Source organism: Tenrec ecaudatus, chromosome 8 (assembly GCF_050624435.1).
Source record: "Tenrec ecaudatus isolate mTenEca1 chromosome 8, mTenEca1.hap1, whole genome shotgun sequence".
Lineage (NCBI taxonomy): Eukaryota > Metazoa > Chordata > Mammalia > Afrosoricida > Tenrecidae > Tenrec > Tenrec ecaudatus.
The window spans coordinates 99575255-99598027 of record NC_134537.1 but is presented as its reverse complement, the minus strand read 5'-3'; the positions used below and the strand labels follow the sequence as shown (position 1 = coordinate 99598027).

At 38.2% G+C, this 22773-nt stretch overlaps 1 protein-coding gene across 1 annotated transcript in view; it reads left to right on the top strand.

Moving 5' to 3' along the window:
* The window catches only part of LOC142455491 (disintegrin and metalloproteinase domain-containing protein 32-like), a 258099-nt gene that overhangs the window by 123678 nt on the left and 111648 nt on the right, over positions 1–22773 (top strand). The window contains exons 16-19 of the mRNA XM_075557223.1: positions 1425–1608; positions 2640–2723; positions 14811–14910; positions 18114–18273. Coding sequence (XP_075413338.1) covers positions 1425–1608; positions 2640–2723; positions 14811–14910; positions 18114–18273 — 528 coding nt within the window. The remainder of the gene's footprint in view (positions 1–1424; positions 1609–2639; positions 2724–14810; positions 14911–18113; positions 18274–22773) is intronic.

Genomic DNA, 22773 nt, shown 5'->3' with positions numbered 1-22773 from the left:
TCAGTGGAAATATGGCAGGGCCTGGACAGCTCTCAGGGTTGAGCAGAGTCCACATGCAACTGTCTCTTGAGGCATGCATGGAGTTGTCCCAGCAAACAGGAAGGCAGAGTGTCAGAGACAGACAGACAGAGAGATATTTTCTCCTCTTTCTCTTATATAAAAGGTTTAAAATATATATTATTTATTATTAATTGGGAGCCAATACAAACATCATATCATTCCACATTTCAATCATGTCAGGCAGGATTGTAAAATTGCTTCTACCACAATCAGTTTCCAGACATTCTTTTTCTTCTTAGACATTGTCTGACTCTTAACCCTCCCCCACACCCCTCCCCCACACTGTATCCACCCCCCCCCCAAAAAAAAAACAACAACCCTTATTCTACTTTCTGCCCTACAGGTTCATCAATCCTGGGTTTCATATACCGAAACACATAAAAACATGTGGTGAGCCCCAGTGACATAACACCTCTGGGAAACACCCTAATTTGAACAAGCAGAAACAAAACAAAACAAAAATACAGAAAATGTTGAAAACCACATTAAGTCCAACATGCATCAGAGGGAAGATCAATGGACAGTTTTAACTGTTCAAGTCAGATTTATGCTTTTGATCTGCTGTACTCACCTCTCCAATGCACTGTTTAGTACCCCCTTTGGTCCCTTCCCTCAACTGTGCATAGAGGGCGACTCCGGACAGAGCCCTATTTCTTATATAGTTCCCACAAACGAATTGTGGGCGCCCACTGTCATCCACAGCCTTCGGTAAACTAGAATCTCACAGTTACACAAAAGCTTTTTAACATTAAGGATGTGTCAACAGACTGCAACCTGATGGACTGGTTTGACCTCACCCCTACTGAGGCACGTCTAGTTGACATAATTCCTTACTGTCACACAAAGCAGGTAATTTTATGCTTCCTTTATATTGCTTGTGATTCTTCTTTTTCTTAGAAATACCTTTGCACACCTGTTGAGATTTTATTAATAGCTAGGCTTTGACTCGGGTGACATCTTTTCTGTGACATTTGCCCTAATTGCTGTTAGGCTATATTATTATCTTAAACCTTCCCAAGGCTTTGTTTTCATTTGTAACATATTTAATGAGATTTGCATCGACTCTAGCACTAGACTGCAAGATCCCCGAGGGTAGGGGCCACAGTGATTAATCTCGCTGGAGTGTGTGTATAGAAATGGTTAATTAAATGGACTATTTAACAGTAAATATATCTTCTGCAAAGTGGTAAGTTGTCAGTGATTTTGTATTTTCTTATAGATTTTTCTTTATTATTTTTAAAGCATTATGTTTTCTTTAAGTGCCTTGCTATAAATGTGGCATCACTTTTTTGTCAATGAAATAATAACTAAATAATTCCTACTAAATACGGTATAATAATAAGATTATTTAATTATGTTTGCAGTGATCTCATGTGCGGAAGATTAATTTGTTCCTACCCTCATCGAATTCCTATCATTAAGGAAAATGCTGCTGTGATTTATGCTTTTGTGAGAAATCATTTATGCATCACTATGGCCTACGCACATCGAGAACCACCTTATGACACACTGAGGATCCGAAGTGGCTCCCAGTGTGATATAGGGAGGGTAAATGATTTCAAATCTATTTTTATCCATTGGTTAACAAATATGTTTAATTAATTTTACCAGGCAGTTGTTATACTATATATTATATATGTTACAACATTCTTTAAAATTGTGTTTGTGTAAGTTAGTATACTTATGTAATACAAAAACCCATTGTTGCTGAGTTGCTTATGACTCATAAAGATCCCATAGGCCAGAGTACAACTGCCCCAAAGGGTTTTCAGGGCTGGAAATTTTTATAGAAACAGATTGTCACATCTCTCTCAGGCACATTCCAACTGTCAACCTCTCTGTTAGCAGCTGAGTGCTTAATCACTGTGTCATTTGGGATTTTATACTTAATTAATAGGATTCGTGACCTCTATTTTAGTTGTGGTGTAAGCAGTAAGTAGATACTGCGTTCCAAAAAGGGTTTATTAGACACACCATTATGGGCAGGAACCAATGAGATGGCTCAACATATAAAAGGCTTAGAGGTTTAGATTGCTTATATTTAGAAGAGTTGAGAAGCTCATTGTTTTAGAAAGAGTTATGGTGTGATTTATGCTCTAAAAGAAAATGTTTTATGAAGATATTACAGAATTTATTCTCACAACAAACCTCAACTTCTGTAGAAAAATTACATTGTATTTGGAAATTGCACCTCAGTGAATTTGACGTGGGAATATATCCTTAGTTCTCTTATTACTAGACTTAAACTTCAAGGGCTGTGTAGCTGCATGTTTACTATATTCCCTAAGAAGGTAGACATCACTAGTATATTTGAATAAGTTTTTTATTTTACTCCAATAATGAGTCATATTTTATGAAATTGTAGTCTATGCTTTGGTTAGCTAGATTTGACTTTCTTCCCTAAACAACATTTTGATGGTAGATATAATGATTACAAGGTATATTCTTTTAAGAGTACTCTCAGATCATTTGGTTAGGTTTTTAATTGTTAGAACAAAACACTGTTATTTATTGATTGTAACATTATGATGGATGGACCCTTCTGACTCTGAAACAGTTTTACATGTGCTTTTCTTTAGATTTGTGTTGGTGGTTCATGTGTAGAATCAAGGATACTTGAGAGTCGATCAAAAGAGTGTTCCAAAAAGTGTCACGGAAATGGAGTAAGTAAGCACATGATATATGTACATTTTTAATCATTTGATTGGGGGCTCTTAGAGATATAACATTCCATAGTTCAAGCACATCAAGCAGTGTGGTATAATTGCTAACACAGTCAGTTTCAAAACATATTATTTCTTCTTGAGTTCCTTGATATCAGTCCCCCTTTATCCCCTCACTCACCCACCCTTCCCCTCAGAAATCCTTATTTTTATTTACCTATGTACTGGAGTAAAAGCTGACCCAAATATCAGCCTAGACACCTAATTTTACCACAAAAGCTATACAAAATAACAATGTATAAATTACCAAGGGCACACGAGGGAGGGGGGAGTGGGGAGAAAAAAAAGAGGACCCGATGCAAAGGGCTTAAGTGGAGAGCAAAAGCTTTGAGAATGATTGGGGCAGGGAATGTGTGGATGTGCTTTATACAATTGATGTATGTATATGTATGGATTGTGATAAGAGTTGTATGAGCCCCTAATAAAATGTAAAAAAAGAAAAGAGGAGGGAAAAAAAAGAAAATGATTAGGGCAAAGAATGTACAGATGTGCTTTATACAATTGATGTATGTACACCATCCAATATATTCATTTGTGGATAATTCTGTTGTTCACTCCCCTTGAGTGGTGTTATACAGCCATCACTGCTGTCAGCTGCTCCCCCTTCTCCTGCCCCTCGCTTCCCTTCCCTCAGGAGACCATTACTCCTATTACTGTTTCAGAAGGGTTATCTATATTGGCTTTCATGTATAGAATGATATTAATTATACAATTGAACATAGACAAGTCTAATGATTAATGAGGTAAACCAATAAAAACCATAATCATAAGGGGAGAAATATTAAAGAATTAGAGGATAGTTAGTTGCTTCATCAGTGCTGTATTGCACCTTGGAATTAAAAAAAATAATTTTATTGGGATTTCTTCAGCTCTTCACAATCCATCCATCCATCCATCCAGTGTCAAGCACATTTGTACCTATGTTGCCATCATCATTTTCAAAACATTTTCTATCAGCTCATTCACCCCTCCCCACCCTCCTTCATGAACCCTTGATAATTTATAAATTATCATTTTTTTCATATCTTACACCATTTGCTGTTTTCCTTCGCCCATATTTCTGTTGTTTGTCCCCCTGGGTTGGGGGTGGTTATACATAGCTCATTGCTATCAGTTCCCCTTTTCTCCCCCTTCTCCCCCCACCTTCCCCTTCCCCTCATGGTATCACCACTCCCATTATTGTTCCTGAGGGATTTGTATGTCCTGGATTCCATGTGTTGAGAGCCCCTATCTTATGAGTGTCCATGCTTAGGTCTAGCAGGATTTGTAAGGTAGAACTGGGGTCATGATAGTGGGGTGGGGAGAAATTATTAAAGGACTGTTGTGTGTTTCATCAGTGCTGTACTGCACCCTGGCTGGCTTGTCTCTTCCTTGTGACCCTTCTGTTAGGGGATGTCCAGTTGTATACAGATGGGCTTTGGGTCTCCACTCCAACACCCCTCATTCACAATGATATGATTATTTTGGGTCTTCTGATGCCTGTTACTTGATCCCGTCAATACCTTGTGATCACACTGCCTGGTGTGCTTGTTTCATATGGATTTTGTTGCTTCCCTGCTAGATGGCCACTTGTTTAACTTCAAGCCTTTAAGACCCCAGACACTAAATCTTGTAATAGCTGGGCACCATCAGCTTTCTTCACCACATTTGCTTATGCACCCATTTTGTCTTCAGAGATCTTGTGGGGAAGGTGAGCATCATAGAATGCCAGGTTATTGGAACAAAGTCTTCTTGCATTGAGGGAGGACTTGAGTAGGGACCCAGTGTCTGTCTAACATATAAATATATATACATAGACCTATATCCTATTGTTATATATGAATATATTTACATATATACATGCCTATATTTATATCTCTATAAATGTCTTTTACCTCCTAGTTCTTTCCTCTATTTCCTTTTACTTCCCTCCTGTCCCACTATCATGTTCGACCTTCATTCAGCTCTCAGTAATTCCTCCTGGCTATATTTCACTTGATCAAATGCCACCAGGAGTTCTATACCCTCCTTGCCATCAATGTAGATCGCTTGTTGTTCCTTTTCTCCCTGGGTTTGTTGGCTCCCCATTCCTTTTTGCCTCCACCACCCCCCTAGAACCATTGGTCCCATTGTTTTCTCTTCAGGTTTGTTTATCTTGCCTACTTATATAGATACACAAGAAGAAGAAGAAAACAAAACAATGGGGGAGCAGGTTCCTAAAAATAGTTCCAGGTCTGTCTGCTAACCCTTATGCATGTTTTCCAATTGAGTCTAATGAGGTGCCAAGCCCTGCCCTCAGAGTCTGAAGTCTATTTTCGGGATTCCTTAGACTCAGTTGCTTTGCTCCCCTTGCTGCTTTATTGTACTCCCTTCATATTTCACCCTGGTGTGTGTGTAGAGGGGGTCAGACCAGGCACACTTTCTGCACTGTGTCCTGCACATTGCTGTCCCCTGCAGCACTGTGGGTCAGTGAGGGGATGTTTTGTCTCATGGTGTGGCCAGCCCTATGGTCCTCTCTGTGCCTTAGCTGCTCCAAGCAGGAGTGCCATCCTCGGGTCTTGGTGCACTAGGATAGTCTCTCTCTCTCTGTCTCTCTGTCTCTCTGTCTCTCTCTCTCTCTCTGAGTTTGCTCCTGTTTGGGCTAGGCAGATCCACCATGCTCCCCTGGCTGTATTTTCAGTGCTGTCCTCTGTAGAGCAATCTTCTGGGGAGCGGGGTCACCATAGCTGTGATTGGGGCTGGCTCCTAACTAACTTCTTTGCTAGTTCACTGCTTCATGCCAGTATATTGTCCTCAAGGCTTGGCATACCAGTTTGAGATCCGGTCCCTCTCTCCTATTCCTGTAGAGACATAAATAAATCCTTTCCTTTGAGTTGGTTACTACCCTATCCCCGCCACTATTCATGTACCCTTTTAAAAAATTTCTTTTCCTCTCCATTTTTAGTTGGCTGCCATATACATCCCTGGGTTGAGTCTGACCCCTGCCAAAAAGTCTGGGCCTCACCCCAGAAATGTATGCATTTAGTGGCCTTCCCCCTATGCCCCTTGTGCTTTTTAAGCTTACCTCAGTGAACTCATGTTGTACTTTTCCTTTTATGCATGGCTTACTTTGCTTAGCATAATTTCCTCCAACTCTTCCCATGCAACGGTATGCTTCACTCATTCTTCGCTGCTTGTTAGGGATGCATAGTACTCCATTGTAAGTATGTGCCCGTTTGTTCATCCTTTCGTCTGTTGATGGAAATGTAGGTTGTTTTCAAATCTTTGCAATTGTGAACTGTACCATGATGAATATTGGAGTGCAGATGTCTAGCCATACTCTGTTTCTTGCCTCTTCAGGGAATATGCCCAGCAGGAGGATTGCTGGGTCACATGGTAGCTCAATTTCCATGTGTTTTAGGTATTGTGAAATCTATTTCCATAAAGTCTGCACATACCCAGAAGTCCACCAGCAGTGTATGAGAGTACTATCTCACTGCACCTCCATCCCCCAATATTTATTGTTTTCTGATTTTTTAAAAATTGGGTTATCTCTGAGGGTGTTAGGTGGTATCTCATAGTTGTTTTATTTGCATTTCCTTTATGGCTAATGATCAGGAACATTTTCTCATATGCTTATTGGTCATTTGGATTTCTGCCCGTGTGAAACTTCTGTTTAGGTCCTTTGCCCACCTCCTCAATGGGCTATTTTTTTTTTTTTTAAGGCTAGCAGAGTATTGTAGATTTTAGCAAAAAGGCCTTTGTTGGATGTGTCATTGCTAAAGATGTTTTCCCAGTCTGTGGGCTCTCTTATAACTCTCTTGGCAAATTCTATCTATGTACACATATATTTTATCTTCAGTATATCCCATTAGTAAATTTGTGGTTCTTCTGTGTTTGTATCCTTCCCTATTTCCAATGACCTATGTGTTCCCTGCACCAAAGTTCTTAGGTTTGTCCAATTCCCTCATTGATGGTTCTAATATTTTGGTGTTTTATCTCAAGGTAAAACTTGTTGAAGATGGCATCAGCTTCCCATTTAATATATTTTGGGTGCTTATCAAAGATCAGTTGTCTATATGCTAATGATTTCATTTCTGGGATTTCAGTTCTTTTCCATTGGTTTGAATATCTGCCTTTATACTAATACCACACTTTTTTGAACACTATGGCTATATAATAGGTGCTACAGTCGGATAAAGCAATCTCTCCTACTTTGTCCTTCTTCTTGAGGAGTTCTCTGCCAATTCTGGGCTTCTTCCCTCTCCATATGAAGTTGGTAGTCAGTTTTTCCAATTCTTTGAAGAACGATGTTGGTATTTATATGACGTTACGCTAAACTTATATAGTGCCTTGGGCAGGACTGATATCTTTACTATATTAAGTCTTCTGATTCATGAGCATGGGATATTCTTCCATTTGTGGAGGTCACTCTGGATTTCTTGTAGTAGTGTTCTATAGTTTTCCAGGTACATATCTTTTGGTTTTCTGGTTATGTATATCTCTAGATATTTCAATTTGTGTTTGGCTATTGAGAAGGGTACTGCCTTCTTGATCCCCTCTTCCATGATCTTGTCCAATGTATATAACAGTCCAGTAGGCTTCTGTTTTTTGTTCTTGTATTCTGACACTCTGCCATAATTCTCTATCACTTCCAGCACTACTCTTGTGGAACTTTTGGGGTCTTCCATATATAAATCATTTCACCTGAGAATAATGATAGTTTCACCTTTTCTTTCCCCAGATGAATACCTTTGATATCTTACCTTTGCCTTATTTTGTTGGCTAGGACCTCCAGTACAATGTTAAATAAAAGTGTGGGATAAGGGGAATCCTTGTCCGGTCTCCTTTATCAGTAGAATTGTTTTCGTCTTTTCTCCATTGACTACCACATTGGCTGATGGTTTTTCACATATGGTGTATATTATATTGAGGAATTTTCCTTCCATTAATATCCTTTTGAGTGTCTTAAACAGGAATGGTTGTTGGATATTGTCGAATTCTTTTTCCGTGTTCATCAATATTATGGTGTGGTATCTTATCCTTTATCACGTCAATGTGGAAAATAGTGCTGATGGACTTTTGGATGTTGAACCATCCTTGAATCCCTGGAATGAATCCCACTTGGTCATTGTGAATTATTCATTTTATATACATTTGTATTCTGTTGGCCAGTATTTTGTTAAGGATTTTTACATCAATGTTCATTGAAGGTATTGGCCTGTAATTCTCAATTCTTGTGAGATCCTTGCTCACTTTAGGTATCAGCATTATACTAACTTCATCGAAAGAGTTCAGGAGTTGCCATCCCTTTCTATGCTCTGGAAGGGTGTGTGTAGGATTGGTGACAGTTCTTCTCTGAATGCTTTGTGGAATTCTCCTGTGATGCCATCTGGCCTGGGGGAGTTTTTGTTGGTAATCCCTTGATAATCTTGTTTATTTCTTCAATAGCTATGGGTCTCTTGAGGTTCTTGATGACCATCGGATAATTTAGGGAGGGATTATTTTTCCAAGTATTTGTCCATGTCTTCCAAGTTGTTGAATTCATTGGAGCACAGGCCTTTGTAGTACTGTGTAATTAGCCTTTTAATTTCAATAGGTTCCATTGTAATGTTCCCTGTTTCATCCCTCATCATGGCTATTGAAATTGATTCCTTCCTTTCTATGGTTTGTTTTGCCAGTGGTCTGTTGATTCTGTTAATCCTTTCAAAGAAACAGCTTTTAGCAGCATTGATTTTTTGCATTGTTTTCTTGTTTCCCTCTCCTGTATCTCAGCCCTGGTTTTTATTATTTCTTTTCTTTTGCTATTAGTAGGACTGTCCTGCTGATTCTGCTGTAATTGCTGAAGGGTTTGTGCCAGCATATCAATTATAAGGGTCTTTTCCTTTTTCATGTGTGCATTTAATGCTATCAAACATCTTTTGATAACTGCTTTTGCTGTGGATACGCTGCATTCTCATTCTTGTTGGTTTCTAAAACCTTCCCAATTTCATTGCTGATCTAGGGCAGTACCCACTCATTTTGCAGTAGAGAATTATTCATCATCCATTTGTTTGCCTTTGTTTTCTTAATCATCCTTTTGTTGATTAGCCTAATGGCATAGTGGTCCAAGAAGGAAGTCTGAGTGATCTCTATGAGCTTGAATTTATACAGGTCGACTTGTGCCCAACATGTAGTTTGTCTTTGAGCATGTGCCATGTGGTATTGAGAACAATGTGAAATTCTTTGGATTTGGATAGTGTGATAGGTAGGATTATTGTGCCAACCTGACCCATAAACACATGTGGAGTTAATAAGATTGTAGTTTAATTGAAGGGCAAAGATATAAATGGCTTTGTGAATGTCACCTTTCTGTCTCTTACTCTCTGGTGATGGGACCAGTGTGCAGCTAGCTACCTGAGCTAGTTTTCTGTCTCAATTTGCGAGCTGCACTAACTGTGGGACACCAAACCTATGGACTGTGTTGCTATACTTTGAGGTTCCTTTGAGACTTTCTTCGCCACACTGCTTATGTATCTATCACTTGAGCTGGGGACTGTTGAACCCTGTCATCTGGCTGATTTTTGGTGACCTGTCCTGCTGTTTGCTGCCTGTGGCTGGATTTCCTGTCTTGTTCTACAGGAGACTCAGCTGTCTGCTTCCTTGACTTATATCCAGCAGCCCTTGGGAGTTGAAGGACTTCCAGTGTTTTCACTGTGTCACAGAAGTGAATTGAACTGAGCCATTTGTAATGCTCTTTAGACTAGTTAAGAGTTTATTCTTATGTTGTATCTATCCATCTATCTATCTCTCTAAAATCATAAGTGTCCTGGTTTTGTTTCTGTAGAGAACTCTGTCTAACACAGGTGGAAAGCTTTGAAATTTTCTCTCAGGTCATTTTGCCTAACTGTAGTGTTTAGCTCTGTAGCTTCCTACAGAAGGAAAGTCCTTTTTAGCTACTTTCCTTCTCAGAGAGCAGTTTATTTAAGTCACCTACTATGATTGTTAGGCCTGTGATTTATTTTTTCCTCTTTTGGAGCATTTAATGAATTTCACAGCTCTCCCATTGGGCTGTATATATTTATTATGCTCACTGGTTCTTGGGCTGCTCTTCCCTTAAGCATTATATATTGTTCCTCCTTATCTACTCAAGGGGTGTGGGTTGAGGCTAAGAGCAGTTGGCAAGCTTCAGTGCTGGTCCAGCGAGGACTGATGGTGTAGCCACGGATCCAGGCATGGCCTGGTGGGGGTTCTTCAAGTTCTGGGGTCACACACTGGAGGCAAAATGCTTCTGGCAACTATTAGCAGCCTTTCAAAGACGCTTTGTCATTCCCCAAACTGGTAGAACCAGTTTTTTACCTGGGCTTCAGCTTTCAGCTCCTGTTGCCTTTTCCTGTTTTGTTATTTTAAAGCTCTGTAGACTGTGCTCAGGGAGCTGCTGTTTTCTTATGTTAAAGGACCAGGTTTCTGGTGGCTTACTTTCAAAGTTACACAAAGGAACACAGCCTTTGATTGAAATAGGTTTTCTTTAAGCCTTTTTTAATATTTACTTTTATGATGGGCTTTGTAGGGTACCCTGGTATCAGAACTATGATACAGTCTCCCCCAGGGAAGGTGGACCAGATTACCTGAGTGTATTTGGGGCCCACTGTATCTAAATTACCCCAGCTGCCCTCCTGTGTCAACCCCAGCTTTTTCCTATACAGCTTTCCAGGCTGTGTTCTGCGGGTCTACACTCTACTATGGGTAAATATCCTAGGGACTCTCTAATGCAGCAAGTTAGTGTCTATTTATATGTTGTTATCCACTCTGGCAGGTGGGAAGCTGAGCAGAAGCAGAAAGAGGATGGCTGATTCAGTTGCTCTTTTCCTGGTCAGGGAGAGTAGATGCAAAGCCCCTGACTGCAGGAGTGGTGAGGGTTGCAGAGCAGAGACCTCTGGTGTGAGCCCTATCAGGGGATTTCTGTGAGCCTGAGATTATGACTACCTTTAGACAGCAGTCTGTGGAAACTACTGCATGCTGTGGATCTTGGATCTTGGGTGTAGGAAGGGCTGGCAGAGGCCTGGACCCACTGGGCTTGGTGAGGGATTAGTCCTTTGACAATGTGTATTTATCAACTGCTTTTTCCCATTCTCTGGGTTTTATTTTTTTTAATGCAGTCTTTTGATGTAGTTAGGGGGTCTTATTTTTAGAAAGTCCCTGCCATCCTTTCTTCTTCTGCTGTATATGTTTATTATGTTTGGTAGTGTGTTAATGTTATGTTTTAGGGTCCTTAACTTTGTACTATTTTCTCATTGGCAATCTTTATAGTTCTAGAATTTATTTCTTTTATTGACAGTTTGAAGGCTTTTAATTTTTCATTGGCTAGTAGCTCAGGCTATAACATCTAGCATAATTTTAAGAGTGATGAGAAAGAGCATTCATTTCTAGTTCTCATTTGCAGGGCAAATGTGTTTAGTTTCGCCCCATTGAGCAGGATGTTGGCCTTTGTTTCTGCAAATGTAGTTGAGTGTTTTTTATCAGGACGTGGTGTTGGATTTTGTGAAATGTCTTTTCTTCATCAATTGATATGGTCATGTAGTTCATATATTTTTAAAGTTCTATTGTGGACCACAATGTTTGTTGAACCATCTTTGCAAACCTGGAAGGAATCCCACTTGATTATGATGCAGTATTACATTATTATTTGGTATTTTATTGAATTCTATCAGCTAATGATTTTTTTTGCATTTATTATCAAGCAATATTTATCTGTGGAGTTCTGTTCTGGTAGTGCTTTTGTCTGGTTTTGGTATCAGGTTTATGCATGTTTAATAAAAAAAATTTGGGCATTTAACATCTTTTTCTACATCCTGAAATAGTTGAAGTAGAATTGGCATCAACTCTTCTCTGACTGCTTGCTAGAAGTTTCTGGGGAAGCTGTCTGGAACTGTACTTTGTTTTGTCAGCACTTTTTTTTAAAGATATGATCTTTTTCTTTATTAAAAAGATGATCTCTTTCTGTGTTTGCTATGGATATGTTGAGGTTTTCTACATCTGTCTGTGTAAATTTAGGCAATTGAGTTTTAGAAATTTGTCTATTTCATCTAGGTTTTCAAATTTGTTGGAGGACATTTTTTCACAAAACATTATCTTTAAAAAATTTTGATGGTTCTGTTGTAAGGTTGCCCTTTTTATTTCTTATTCTGGATATTTGAATTTTCTTCTTTTCCTTTGTTAAGTTTTTTAATAGATTACCAGGTTTGTTAATTCTTTTAAAGAACCAGTTTCTTGTCTTTTTTAAGTTTAAAGTTATTTTTCCATTTGCCGATTAATTTATTTTTGCTGGACCCATTGTTACTTTTTTCTTCTTGTGGCTGAGGGTTTATTTTGTTATTCTTGTTCTAATTTTTGGAGTTGTTCAGTTAAGATGTTGATTTTGGTTCTCTCTTCTTTGTGATGTATGCGTTTTACTGCTATAACTTGCCCTCTGAGTACTGATTCTGCTGTCTTCCATATATTTTGGTATGTTGCATTTCCCTTCTTGTTTGCTTCAAGGAAAATTTAAACCTCATCTTTATTTCTTCAATTACCCAGTAGATTTTATGTAAGGTATAGTTCAGTGTTCATTTACTTGTTTTCCCCTGACTCCCCTTGACCTCCCTATAGTTGATTTATTATTTTATAGCCTTCTGGTTTGAGACAATGATTTGTAATTTTCCCATGTGTTTGACTTTATAGAGACATGTTTTGTTCATTAATATGTGGTCTATTCTAGACAATATCCTATCTGCACTGTAAAAGAATATATATTGTGTTGCGAAAGGTTGTGTTCTTCATATGTGTAAAAGATCAAGTTGAAGAATTATATTGCGTAGTTATTGTCTGCCTTGATTGAGTTTCTTTCTGTATATTCGGACCTTCCTTGAGAGCGGCCTATTGCACTCTCTTGCTATTGTTGCAGTATTATCTGTTTGTCTCTACAATACTATGAGAGTTTGTTTGATGTATGTTGAGGGTCTCTCACTGAGTATGTATGTTTACTATGGTCATATCTTCTTGTTCAGTTGTCCCTTTAATTGTTATAAGACACCCTTCTTTGTCTCTCATGATCGATATTTCTTTTAGGTTTATTTTATTTGAAATTAACATGTTCACTGATGCTTATTTTTTGATTGCCATGAGCTGATATATATTTTCTGTCCTTTTGTTTTCAGTCTGTATTTGTCCTTGTGTCTAAGATGTGTTCCTTATAAGCCGTATGCTGATGGCTCTCATTTTCTTATTCAGTCTGATAGTATCTCTTGACTGGCACATTTAAAAAAATATTTTATTGGGGGCACTTACAGCTCTTATCACAATCCACGCATATCTCAATTTTGTCAAACACATCTGTGTGTTTATGTGTATATATATATCTATATGTATCTATCTATATCTATATCTATATCTACATCTACATCTACATCTATATCTATATCTATATCTATATCTATATCTATATCTATATCTATATCTATAGTCATCATCTTTGTCAAAACATTTTCTTTCTACCTGAGCCCCTGGCATCAGCTCCTCATTTCCCTCTTCCCTCCCTCATGCTCCCTTGATTATTTATAAATTCTTCTTTTTTTTCATTTTATGTCTTACACTGACTGCTGTCTCATTTCACCCACTTTTCTGCTGTTTGTCCCCCTAGGATGGGGTCCATACATTGATCATTGTGATTGGTTCCCCCTTACTGCCCCTCCCAACCCTTACCCTCTTAGTATTACTGCTCCCCTTATTGGTCCTAAGGGATTTGTCTGTTCTGGATTCCCTGTGTTGCGAGCTCTTATCTGTAACAGTGTACATGCTCTGGTCTAGCCGGATTTGTAAGATAGAATTGGCATTATGGTAGTGGTAGTGGTGGGAGGAGGAAGCATTAAAGAACCAGAGGAAGGTTGTGCATTTCATCAGTGCTATACTGAACCCTGACTGGCTTGTCTCTTCCTGTGACTGTTCTGACAGAAGGTGTCCAATTGACTACTGATGGGCTTTGGATCTCAACTCTGCCCTCCCGCTCATTCCTATTGATATGTTCTAAAACATTGGTAATGATTTTATAATTTTTTGGATATAGTTGAATTATTGAATTGTCTGATATGTGAATGAAGTGCCAATAAAACTGTTCAGAATTTTTTTCTGTGCTGAGCTCCTCTTTATAAATTTTCCTGTATCTTTTTCCCTTTGCTGCTATTTTATTATTTACTAGATTTGGGGGATTTTCCTCTTATTTTTACAAAGTTATCCATTTTCATTAAGGTCATTTGGTTGTTTATTATTTTCTGTTTAGATCACTTTACTTATTATTTTCATCTCAAATTTGATAAGTCTATTCTCTCTTGTGAATTCTTGACTTCATCTCCACTTGAATGTTTTGTATTTACACTTGAGGACCAGAGCAGATACATAATCTCAAAAATATATTCCCACAAATTACTTATTAATTAAAGATGAAGACATAGTAACTTTACAGTGGGAAAAAATCTTGGGAGATGTCAGCTTAACCCAATAAGTGACCATGCATGTTAGGACACACTGGTGTTCTATGCTTCCTGAGAACGACAGCATCAGTTCTGTGATATCTTTAAGGTAAAAGTGAGCACACAACAGACACACACACATAACAGCCTTAGACGTTGACATTTTCATTTGTAGGAGTAAACACGTGAAGCTAGCAACCCGCTCTCCTACAGTGTGGACGAGGTCAGAGCTGTGCACACTGTGCTCCTTGCACTGCTGTTAGCTGGCTCCAGCGCTCACCGGAAGGCATTCATTTTCATTGGAATTGAAAATTAAACATTAAATTTGCATATAAATATTTGAAGGTGCTAATTTTCTTAGTGCATCTATTGTGAGCACCATTATATCACTTATTTTCAGTTTTTTCTTTCCAGCCTAAGAAACCAAGCATTTGATTTATAGAGTTACTTTCCTAAATAAATCACATGGGTGAAATGAAACTAGGCACATTTGTGAAAGTAAGCTGTATGATTCATCTGATGTTTTCACTTTTGATGAAAAATAATAGTTCTAAATGATGGCTTAATTCTCTTTAAACCATCCCAGGTGTGCAATTCCAAGGAGGAGTGCCATTGTTTTGAGGGCTTCAAACCTCCAGATTGTCAAACTCGCGGCAGAGGATTCACTAGATTGCCTGGGGTAGAGGGCAAGTATTAATCTCTTTTTGTATCCATTTAATAAATTGCTTATCTTCACTAAAACAAACTGAGCTTTTTGTCGCTTTAAATGAGAGTGATAATTATGATTAAAATTATTCAGGCATTTCTCAAAGAATGGGGACTAAGTATGCTCCCTTATCTTGCTTCCCTTTTTAATCTTCACCAATTCAAATGTGATTAAAGCTGAGCGTATGTGTGAAAATTTCTTTCCTGCTATCATTGACTTTCTCCTTTCAAATATCCTTTAAACTTCTTTATAGTTGTAATCATGATCTCATCTCCACAGAAAAATATACTTAGCATCTACTCTGTGTCTAGCACTTTTACTGTTGCAAAAGGAAGTAAAGGACAAGTCTTTACTCTCAAGGAGTTTACAACTCAACTGTGGAAACCTACAGAAGTTGCTGGTAAAGATGTGACAGGAGGGATGCTAGCACTATACTCTGTTTTTTAAACTATAAGTTTAGGTTTTATTATTCATTCATTCATTGAGTTAGCAAATATTTATTGGACTATTTATATATAATGGATACTGCCCTGGTCCTGGGGATGTCATATTTACCCCAACTTATTAGGATTCCATGTGTATAAGAATAGAACTACACTCCTAGGGCTTTAAATGTCTAATTTTTCAGCAGTAGATTGCCAGGTACAGATTTTCAGGACCTCTGGATGAACTCAACCTCCAGTCTTTAGGTTAAAAACTCAGTGAGTTAACTGCACCACCCAAATGAAGCGAGTCAAATAAATTCTCTTTCTTAACAAAGCTTAGAGAATCCATTTTAGAACTATAAATCCAATGTTAACAAATGGCCTAATTATAGTTAGGAATCAAGTCTCCTGATTTTATGCCAATACAGAATCCACTGCCATCAAGTCAATTTTTGACTCATAACAATCCTATAGGGCAAAGTAGGACTGCTCTATAGCATTTTTTAAGGTCATAAATATACAGAGTCATGCTGCTATATCTTTCTTTCATTATAAAAATGCCAACCTTTGGATTAGCAGCTGAGCATCTTGACCATTGTGTTACCAGGGGTCTTTTATTTTGATGCCGGCACTCTTTCAAATATAACCGCAAGGACTCCACGTATAAAATTAGATTCCATAATATTAATAAGTCAACAGCCCAAACAACACCAACAGAATATTTAAAGGGTTTCTAAAATATATAAGGATTTTATGAATGGTAAGGGAATTCTAAATTCTATGTCAACGGCTAATTTAATGATACTATTATTTGAATTACCCAAGACCCCATGGAATGCATTTATAGTAGCACTCAAACAAACAAACAAACAGATAATGCTGCCAAATGAATAGGGATACATATACACACTAAACTCTAGTCTAAGAATAGTCAGTTCTTATGATGTGGAGATGCTCACTATTAACCTTTATGAAGGAATCACTGAAGATAAGTGTGCTATAGCAAAAGGTGGTGAAGAAATAAGATGATACCTGGTTATCAGAGGGAATAGCACCCAGAGTCTTAAAGGCTTGTCTGGAAACAAGTAGCCATTTAAGTGAGGTGATAGTTAAGTGTACATGGAAGAAGCACTTTACTGTATGTGACCCAAGGATTGTCAATTACAAAATCAAAGATCCGAGGAGGTAAATGTATTAGCTTAAATTCTGAGCACCTGGTTTGCAGAAGGCTATAGATGACAGTGAAAGTTCAAAATCTATTCAGAGAGACCCCACGGGGTAAAACCTCCATTGAATATCTTTGGACCATTGACCAGGAATGTGAAAAGCCCTCCCCACAGTTAGGCGACTTGGTAACGACATAATCTGGTGTCAATTTGAGGATTAAGAGTGTAAGGGTGAAATCTGGCCTGTCAATAGGGATAGAGCCAATGAGGCCTCTGTGTGGGCATGGTCTTCTCCTGGGAATTCTGGGATCTCCTGTATTTCCTCCTTGGAGGCAGAAGACACTCTCTGTGCTGATTCCCTTGGAGACGCTCTACTGACAAGACGCATGACACTATGCCCTGGGAGCTGGAGAAGCCACATGGACCTACCCTGATGCAAACAGACCTGTGGGATTGGAGAAGCCATGCAGAGACCCCTGCTAGCGCTGAGGTGCTTACAATGTTACTGGATCCAGAAGACTTCCAACCCACTGGCTTGTGATCTTCCTGCATTTGGCATCATTGCATGTATTTTGTGATTCTGAGGAGTATTTTATAGATTGTATCAGGCATATAAGTGAACATTGGATTTATGGACTTGATCTGCACTGGGCTGGGATGTTTTCTCAATATTCAGCTGCTTTTGTATAGAAACCTCTTTCTTATATACATGAGTGTCTATGAATTTGTTTCTCTAGTCTACTCAGACTAACACAGACTATATCAGAAAGTGAATTAAAGATATGCATAATTAAAATTTAATATTTCACCATTTGTCTTCCCTTTGTACTTATTTTTAATTTGTTTATTATTACTCTTTGCTTTCTTCTAGACTGAAAAAAGCAACCAATGTCATTGAACAATGTTTATGGAAATTTTAAATTCTAATCTGCTGTGTAAACTTTCATTGAAAACAAAATTTTATTTTAAAAACAGTAATGGACGCTCCCGATGAACTTTCAAAAGCCTCCACATACAAACAGTGATATCCCACGATAATGTTTCCTGTAACAGTGTAAATTTAGATGATCTTGCAAACATGATCGTGCCTTGTACACCACTAAAACTCGACAACTCCATTTACAGCATTATATTTCGATTTTTGCAGTGGGCGTTGTATAGAGTATGTGAGTCAATTACATGCTGTGTAGGTAGTTTTTTGAGTGAGAGCTTGAAGATGCAGTCCAAAGTTATGATTCGCTAAGGAGGTATGGTGGCACAGTGGTTATCAGCTGAGCTGCAAGGTCAGCAATTCGCAATGAACAGCCGCTCTGTGGGAGAAATATGAGGCTTTCTACTATCCTGGTAACGAGTCACAGTCTCTGAAACCCACAGGGGCAGTTCTACCCTGTCCTATAGGGTCACTATGAGTCGGCATTGACTAAAGGGTTATTATGATTCTAAGCATAATATGATTTTGATTTTAATAATAGACAAAAATAAGATGTAAATGACAAAAATATTAGGGATATTATTTTTGTAACAAGTCGAAAGTAAAAGAAAGTTCTCTGTTGGTGTAGTTTCAATGATTTTTAATGTCCTTTTCTCTTTAGGCTTAAATGTGGAAAGCATGTTTAGAGGGAATAAAAAGAAATGGCTGCTTCTAGGTATCTGCATCCCCTTAGCCATCGTTATCCTAGCAGCCACCATCGCACTGACATGGGAAACACTGAAAACCCGGTTCACTAAGGAAGAGGACTCACCAAGTAAAGAGTAAGTAGGTTTGTGTTCTAAAGTGTACTTAAGTAACGTTCTGAATCTTGCCATATGTAAGGCAAGTTCATGAATAGCAACAGTGTTTTACATTACAGAGTTTCTGAATATTACACCAGTATCTTATTTTATTGGGTAAGGTAGTTCCCGGTGTCTCCATTTTAAAGGTTCAAAAAAATTGGGAGTGCAGTTTATATCACTGGCCTATGCCACTGCCCTCAATGAACGCAAATATACTCCTATTAAAGAACCCCAATTTATCCATATATGTTTCAAATATAGAAACCTCTTGTTGCCCAGTGTTTGATCTGTGAGTCAGCTATAGGAGAAGCACCAGAAGCTTTATGGGACCTACAACTGATGCGTGAAATATTTCTATTTAGATTGCTACTTCATGTAAGAAATAAATAAGAAAAAAATTCAGAAGGAAAATGTACAATTTAGCCTATAACAGTTTTATTTTTAAAGAGAAAGGTGACAAAGCATATTTACTCACTGCTAGGGTAAGCAAATATTAGCATTTTTCGCACCTCTTTTGTGAAAATACAGCATTAAAGTATGAAGGGGTTGCAAAAAGCTCATGGAAAAGTTGAATTAAAAGGTAATGGAATTTCTCCATAATTTTTTAAAAGCACTCTTGCACACTTGCAATCCCCTTCTAATGCTATTCTGCTCTCTCCCGGCAGGGAATGAGATGTACACGGACAGTTGTTACACATATTCTATTATAGTTTTAACTGCGATGGGTTGTGTCCATCTGCCATAGCTAAGATAGTTTATATTTTAACTGTTCATATTTTCTCTGAAATGCATTATCTTGTCTAATTCCAATCATATTGAAGCAGTTTTTCCTTTTGATTGTCAGTTTTCTCAGGGATTTTTCTAATATCAGTAAGCATATATAACTTTTGGTTTTGGGAGGATCTCTGTATTTTCTTTTTTATATCACTGAGGTTTGTTCTTTCCATCCTCTCTGCTCTGTCTTGCTATTTTAATTCTTTTTTTGAGTCTAATGCTTAGCTCGTTAATTTCTAATTTTATTTTCTAAGTATGTTATAAAGGTAAAACTTTCCTTTTATATATAATTTTGTCTTCATCTTCCATTTTAAAAATATATCCTTGATACTTGGTTTAAAAAATCACAGCTGCAGCAACTCTAAGGAGTAATTCTACTCTGTGCTGCAGGGTCACTTTATCATTTTATATTTAGTCAATCTGTACTGAGCTATCCCAGCATGCTTTCCAGAGTCTTTATGGATCACAGAAGCCCGGGCGGCACAGTGGTTTCTTGCTGGACTGACTTGGTAACTGCGGGGTCAGCTGTTTGAAACCCCAGCTGCTGTGCAGGAGAAAGACACGGCATTCTACCCCGAGAAAGAGCTACAGACTCAGAACTCACGGGGCAGTTCTAGCCTGTCTTGTAGGGTCACTATAACTCAGCACTGACTTGAAAGCAGTGAGTTTGGTTTGCTTTGATTTACTCATTATACCTTTTAATGCTGCTTTATTATAATTTAAGAAATAGAAGAAGCAAAAAGAGCAGAATTCTCCCTGACCAAACTTTTCCTAATGATAACATTTTATATAAACATAGTACATTTTCTAAGCCAGGAAAAGAACTTTGATATAATATTGTGAATTAAACCATATATCTTATTCATATTCCACAGTGTTTACATACACTTATATATGTGTACATAGTTTTGTGGACTTTTTATAGTAGTTAAAATATGCACACTTAAACTGATTCAATTTTTTTTTAACAATTTATTGGGGCTGATACAATTCTTTTCACAGTTCATACATATACATACATCAATTGTATAAAGCACATCTGTACAGTCTTTGCCCTAATCATTTTTTTCTCTTTTCTTCTTTTACATTTTATTAGGGACTCATACAACTCTTACCACAACTGATTCAATTTTTACCTAAAAAGTTCAGTGGTGTTGATTATATTCCTCATGTTATGCAACAGTTATCACTGCTTTTCTGAGTTATTACGGCATCATTAACATAAACTCAGTAAGAAAAACGTAAGAATCACTACTCCTTTCTTCCTTCTACTCCTGCCTGGTTACCACGAGTAACAGTCTGCGTTTTCTGTGTGCGCTTATCTAGATGTGCTAAGTGAGGCAATGCAGTATGTATCCCTTTTGGAATAATTTATTCTCCCAGCATGTTGTTTTTGAGGGTGAACCATGTTGTAGCATGTATCAAGATGTAATTTCGGTTTTCGGCTGAGCAGCCTTAGTGGCATGTTTAATTGATCTGTTTTTTAATGAAAAATGGAAAAGGTTGAACTCACAAACCACTCTGCAGGAAAGCAATATGGCAGTCTGGCTATATAAAGATGTACCATTTTGGAAACACTGTGGGGACAGTTCTACTCTGCTCTTTAGGGTAACTGTGAGTCTGAACTGATTGAAAGACATTGCTTTCTATTTTGGTTTAATATTCAAGTGTATTAAATGCCACAAGTATATGCCACATTTTCCTTAACCATTCATCTGTTGGACATTTTCATTTGTCTGCCTTTTGTTGCAAGGGGCCGTTGTATCAGTCCTGACCCATGGTGGCCTCATGCATAACAGAAAGAAACCCTGCCTGGCCCTATGCCATTCTCATAATTGTTCCTGTGCCCGAGGCCATTGTTGGAGCTACTGTGCTGATCCATCTCACCAAGGGTCTTCCTCTTTTTTCACTGCCCCTCTGATTTACCAAGTATGACGCCCTTCTCCAGGCACCGGTCTCTCCTGACACTATGTCCAAAGTAGGCGAGACACAGTCTCACCAGCCTTGCCTTTAAGGAGCACTCTGGCTGTACTTCTTCCAACACAGATTTCTCCATCCATTTAGGAGTCCATAGTATTTTCAATATTATTTTACAGCACCAGAATTCAAATGCATTGATTCTCTTTGGTCTTCTTTATTCAGTGTCTAATTTTCACCCGCTTATGAAGCAATTCAAAATAGCCTGGCTTGGCTCATGCCCGCGTTAGCCCTCTGGGTAACATCCTTACTCTTCAATACCCCAACGAGATCTTGTGCCACAGACTGACCGAATGCAACTTGTATTTTGATCTCTTGACTGCTGCTTCCACGAGCATTGATGGTGGATCCAAGCAAGGCAAAATCTTCGACAACTTCAATCTTTTCTGCATTATCATGATGTTTCCTGCCAGGATTTTGGTCTCCTTTACATTGAGTCGTAATCCATAATAAAGGCTGTCATCTGCTTTACACAATTGATGTATGTATGGATTGTGATAAGAGTTGTATGAGCCCCTAATAAAACGTTTTTAAAAAAAGAGTTGTACAAGCCCCCAATAAAATGATTAAAAAAAATAAAGGTTGCCATCCTTGAAGTTCATCAGCAAGTGCTTCAAGTCCTCCTCACTGTCAGCAAGCAAGGCTGTGTCATCTGCATATTGCAGTTTGTTGATACTTCCTCCCATCTTTATGCCACAATCTTCATATAATCCAGTTTCTCTGATGGTCTGCTCAGCATAGAGATTCATAAGTATAGTGAAAGGATAAAACCCCATCACACCCCTTTCCTGACTCTAAGCCATGCAGTATGCTCTTGTTCTGTTTGGACCACTGTTTCTTGATCCATGTACGAGTTCTGAGTGAGCACAATGAAGTGTTCTGGAATTTCCATTTTTTCTTAAAATTATCCATAGCTTGTTATGATCCACACAGTTGAGTGCCTTGTCATAGTCAATAAAACACAAGTAAACATGGTTCTGGTATCCTCTACTTTCAGCCAAGATCCATCTTATGTCAGCAATGATAGCCCTTGTTAGGCATCTTCTTCTGGATCCAGCCTGAACCTCTGGAAGCTCCCTGTAAACGTACTGCTTCATTCATTGTTGGATGATCTTCAGCAACATTTACTTACATGTGATACCAGTGACATTGTTTTATAAACTGAACATTCTGTTGGGTCACTTTTCTTTGGAATAGGCACAAATATAGATCTCTTCCAGCCAGACAGCCAAGTAGCTGGCTCCCAGTAGGGACATCTTGTTGTTCTAATACCATTGTTTTTAGAGAATTGTTAAGTAGGACCAGGAAGTTACTTACTATTACACTCTTTTGAGTAACTACCCAATTACTCATTAATGAGATTTTTCAACTCGTATAACAGCGATACAAACTATTCCTGTCCTTGTGTGAGTACGAGAGATTGCTCCCTTTACCTATTTCAGATTGCTTTCACTCTGACTTAAGTGGTTTCCTCACAGGCTGGCACTGGTCCGTGCTGTACAGCCATAGATCTCAGGAACTCTTTCCATAAAGCTTTGGCCTCTCTGGTAGTCTGCCCTTTGATGTTTAACTGCTGTGACGTCCCTTGTCTCATTTTAAAAAATCTTAAACTCAAGGAGATTGCTCAGGTTTATTTCTCTTCACTACATCCTAAAAATTCTTCCCAGACAGTAAGAAGGGTCAAGAGAATTCACCTTGTCTATTTCTTTCTCAGAATTCACTAGTGTC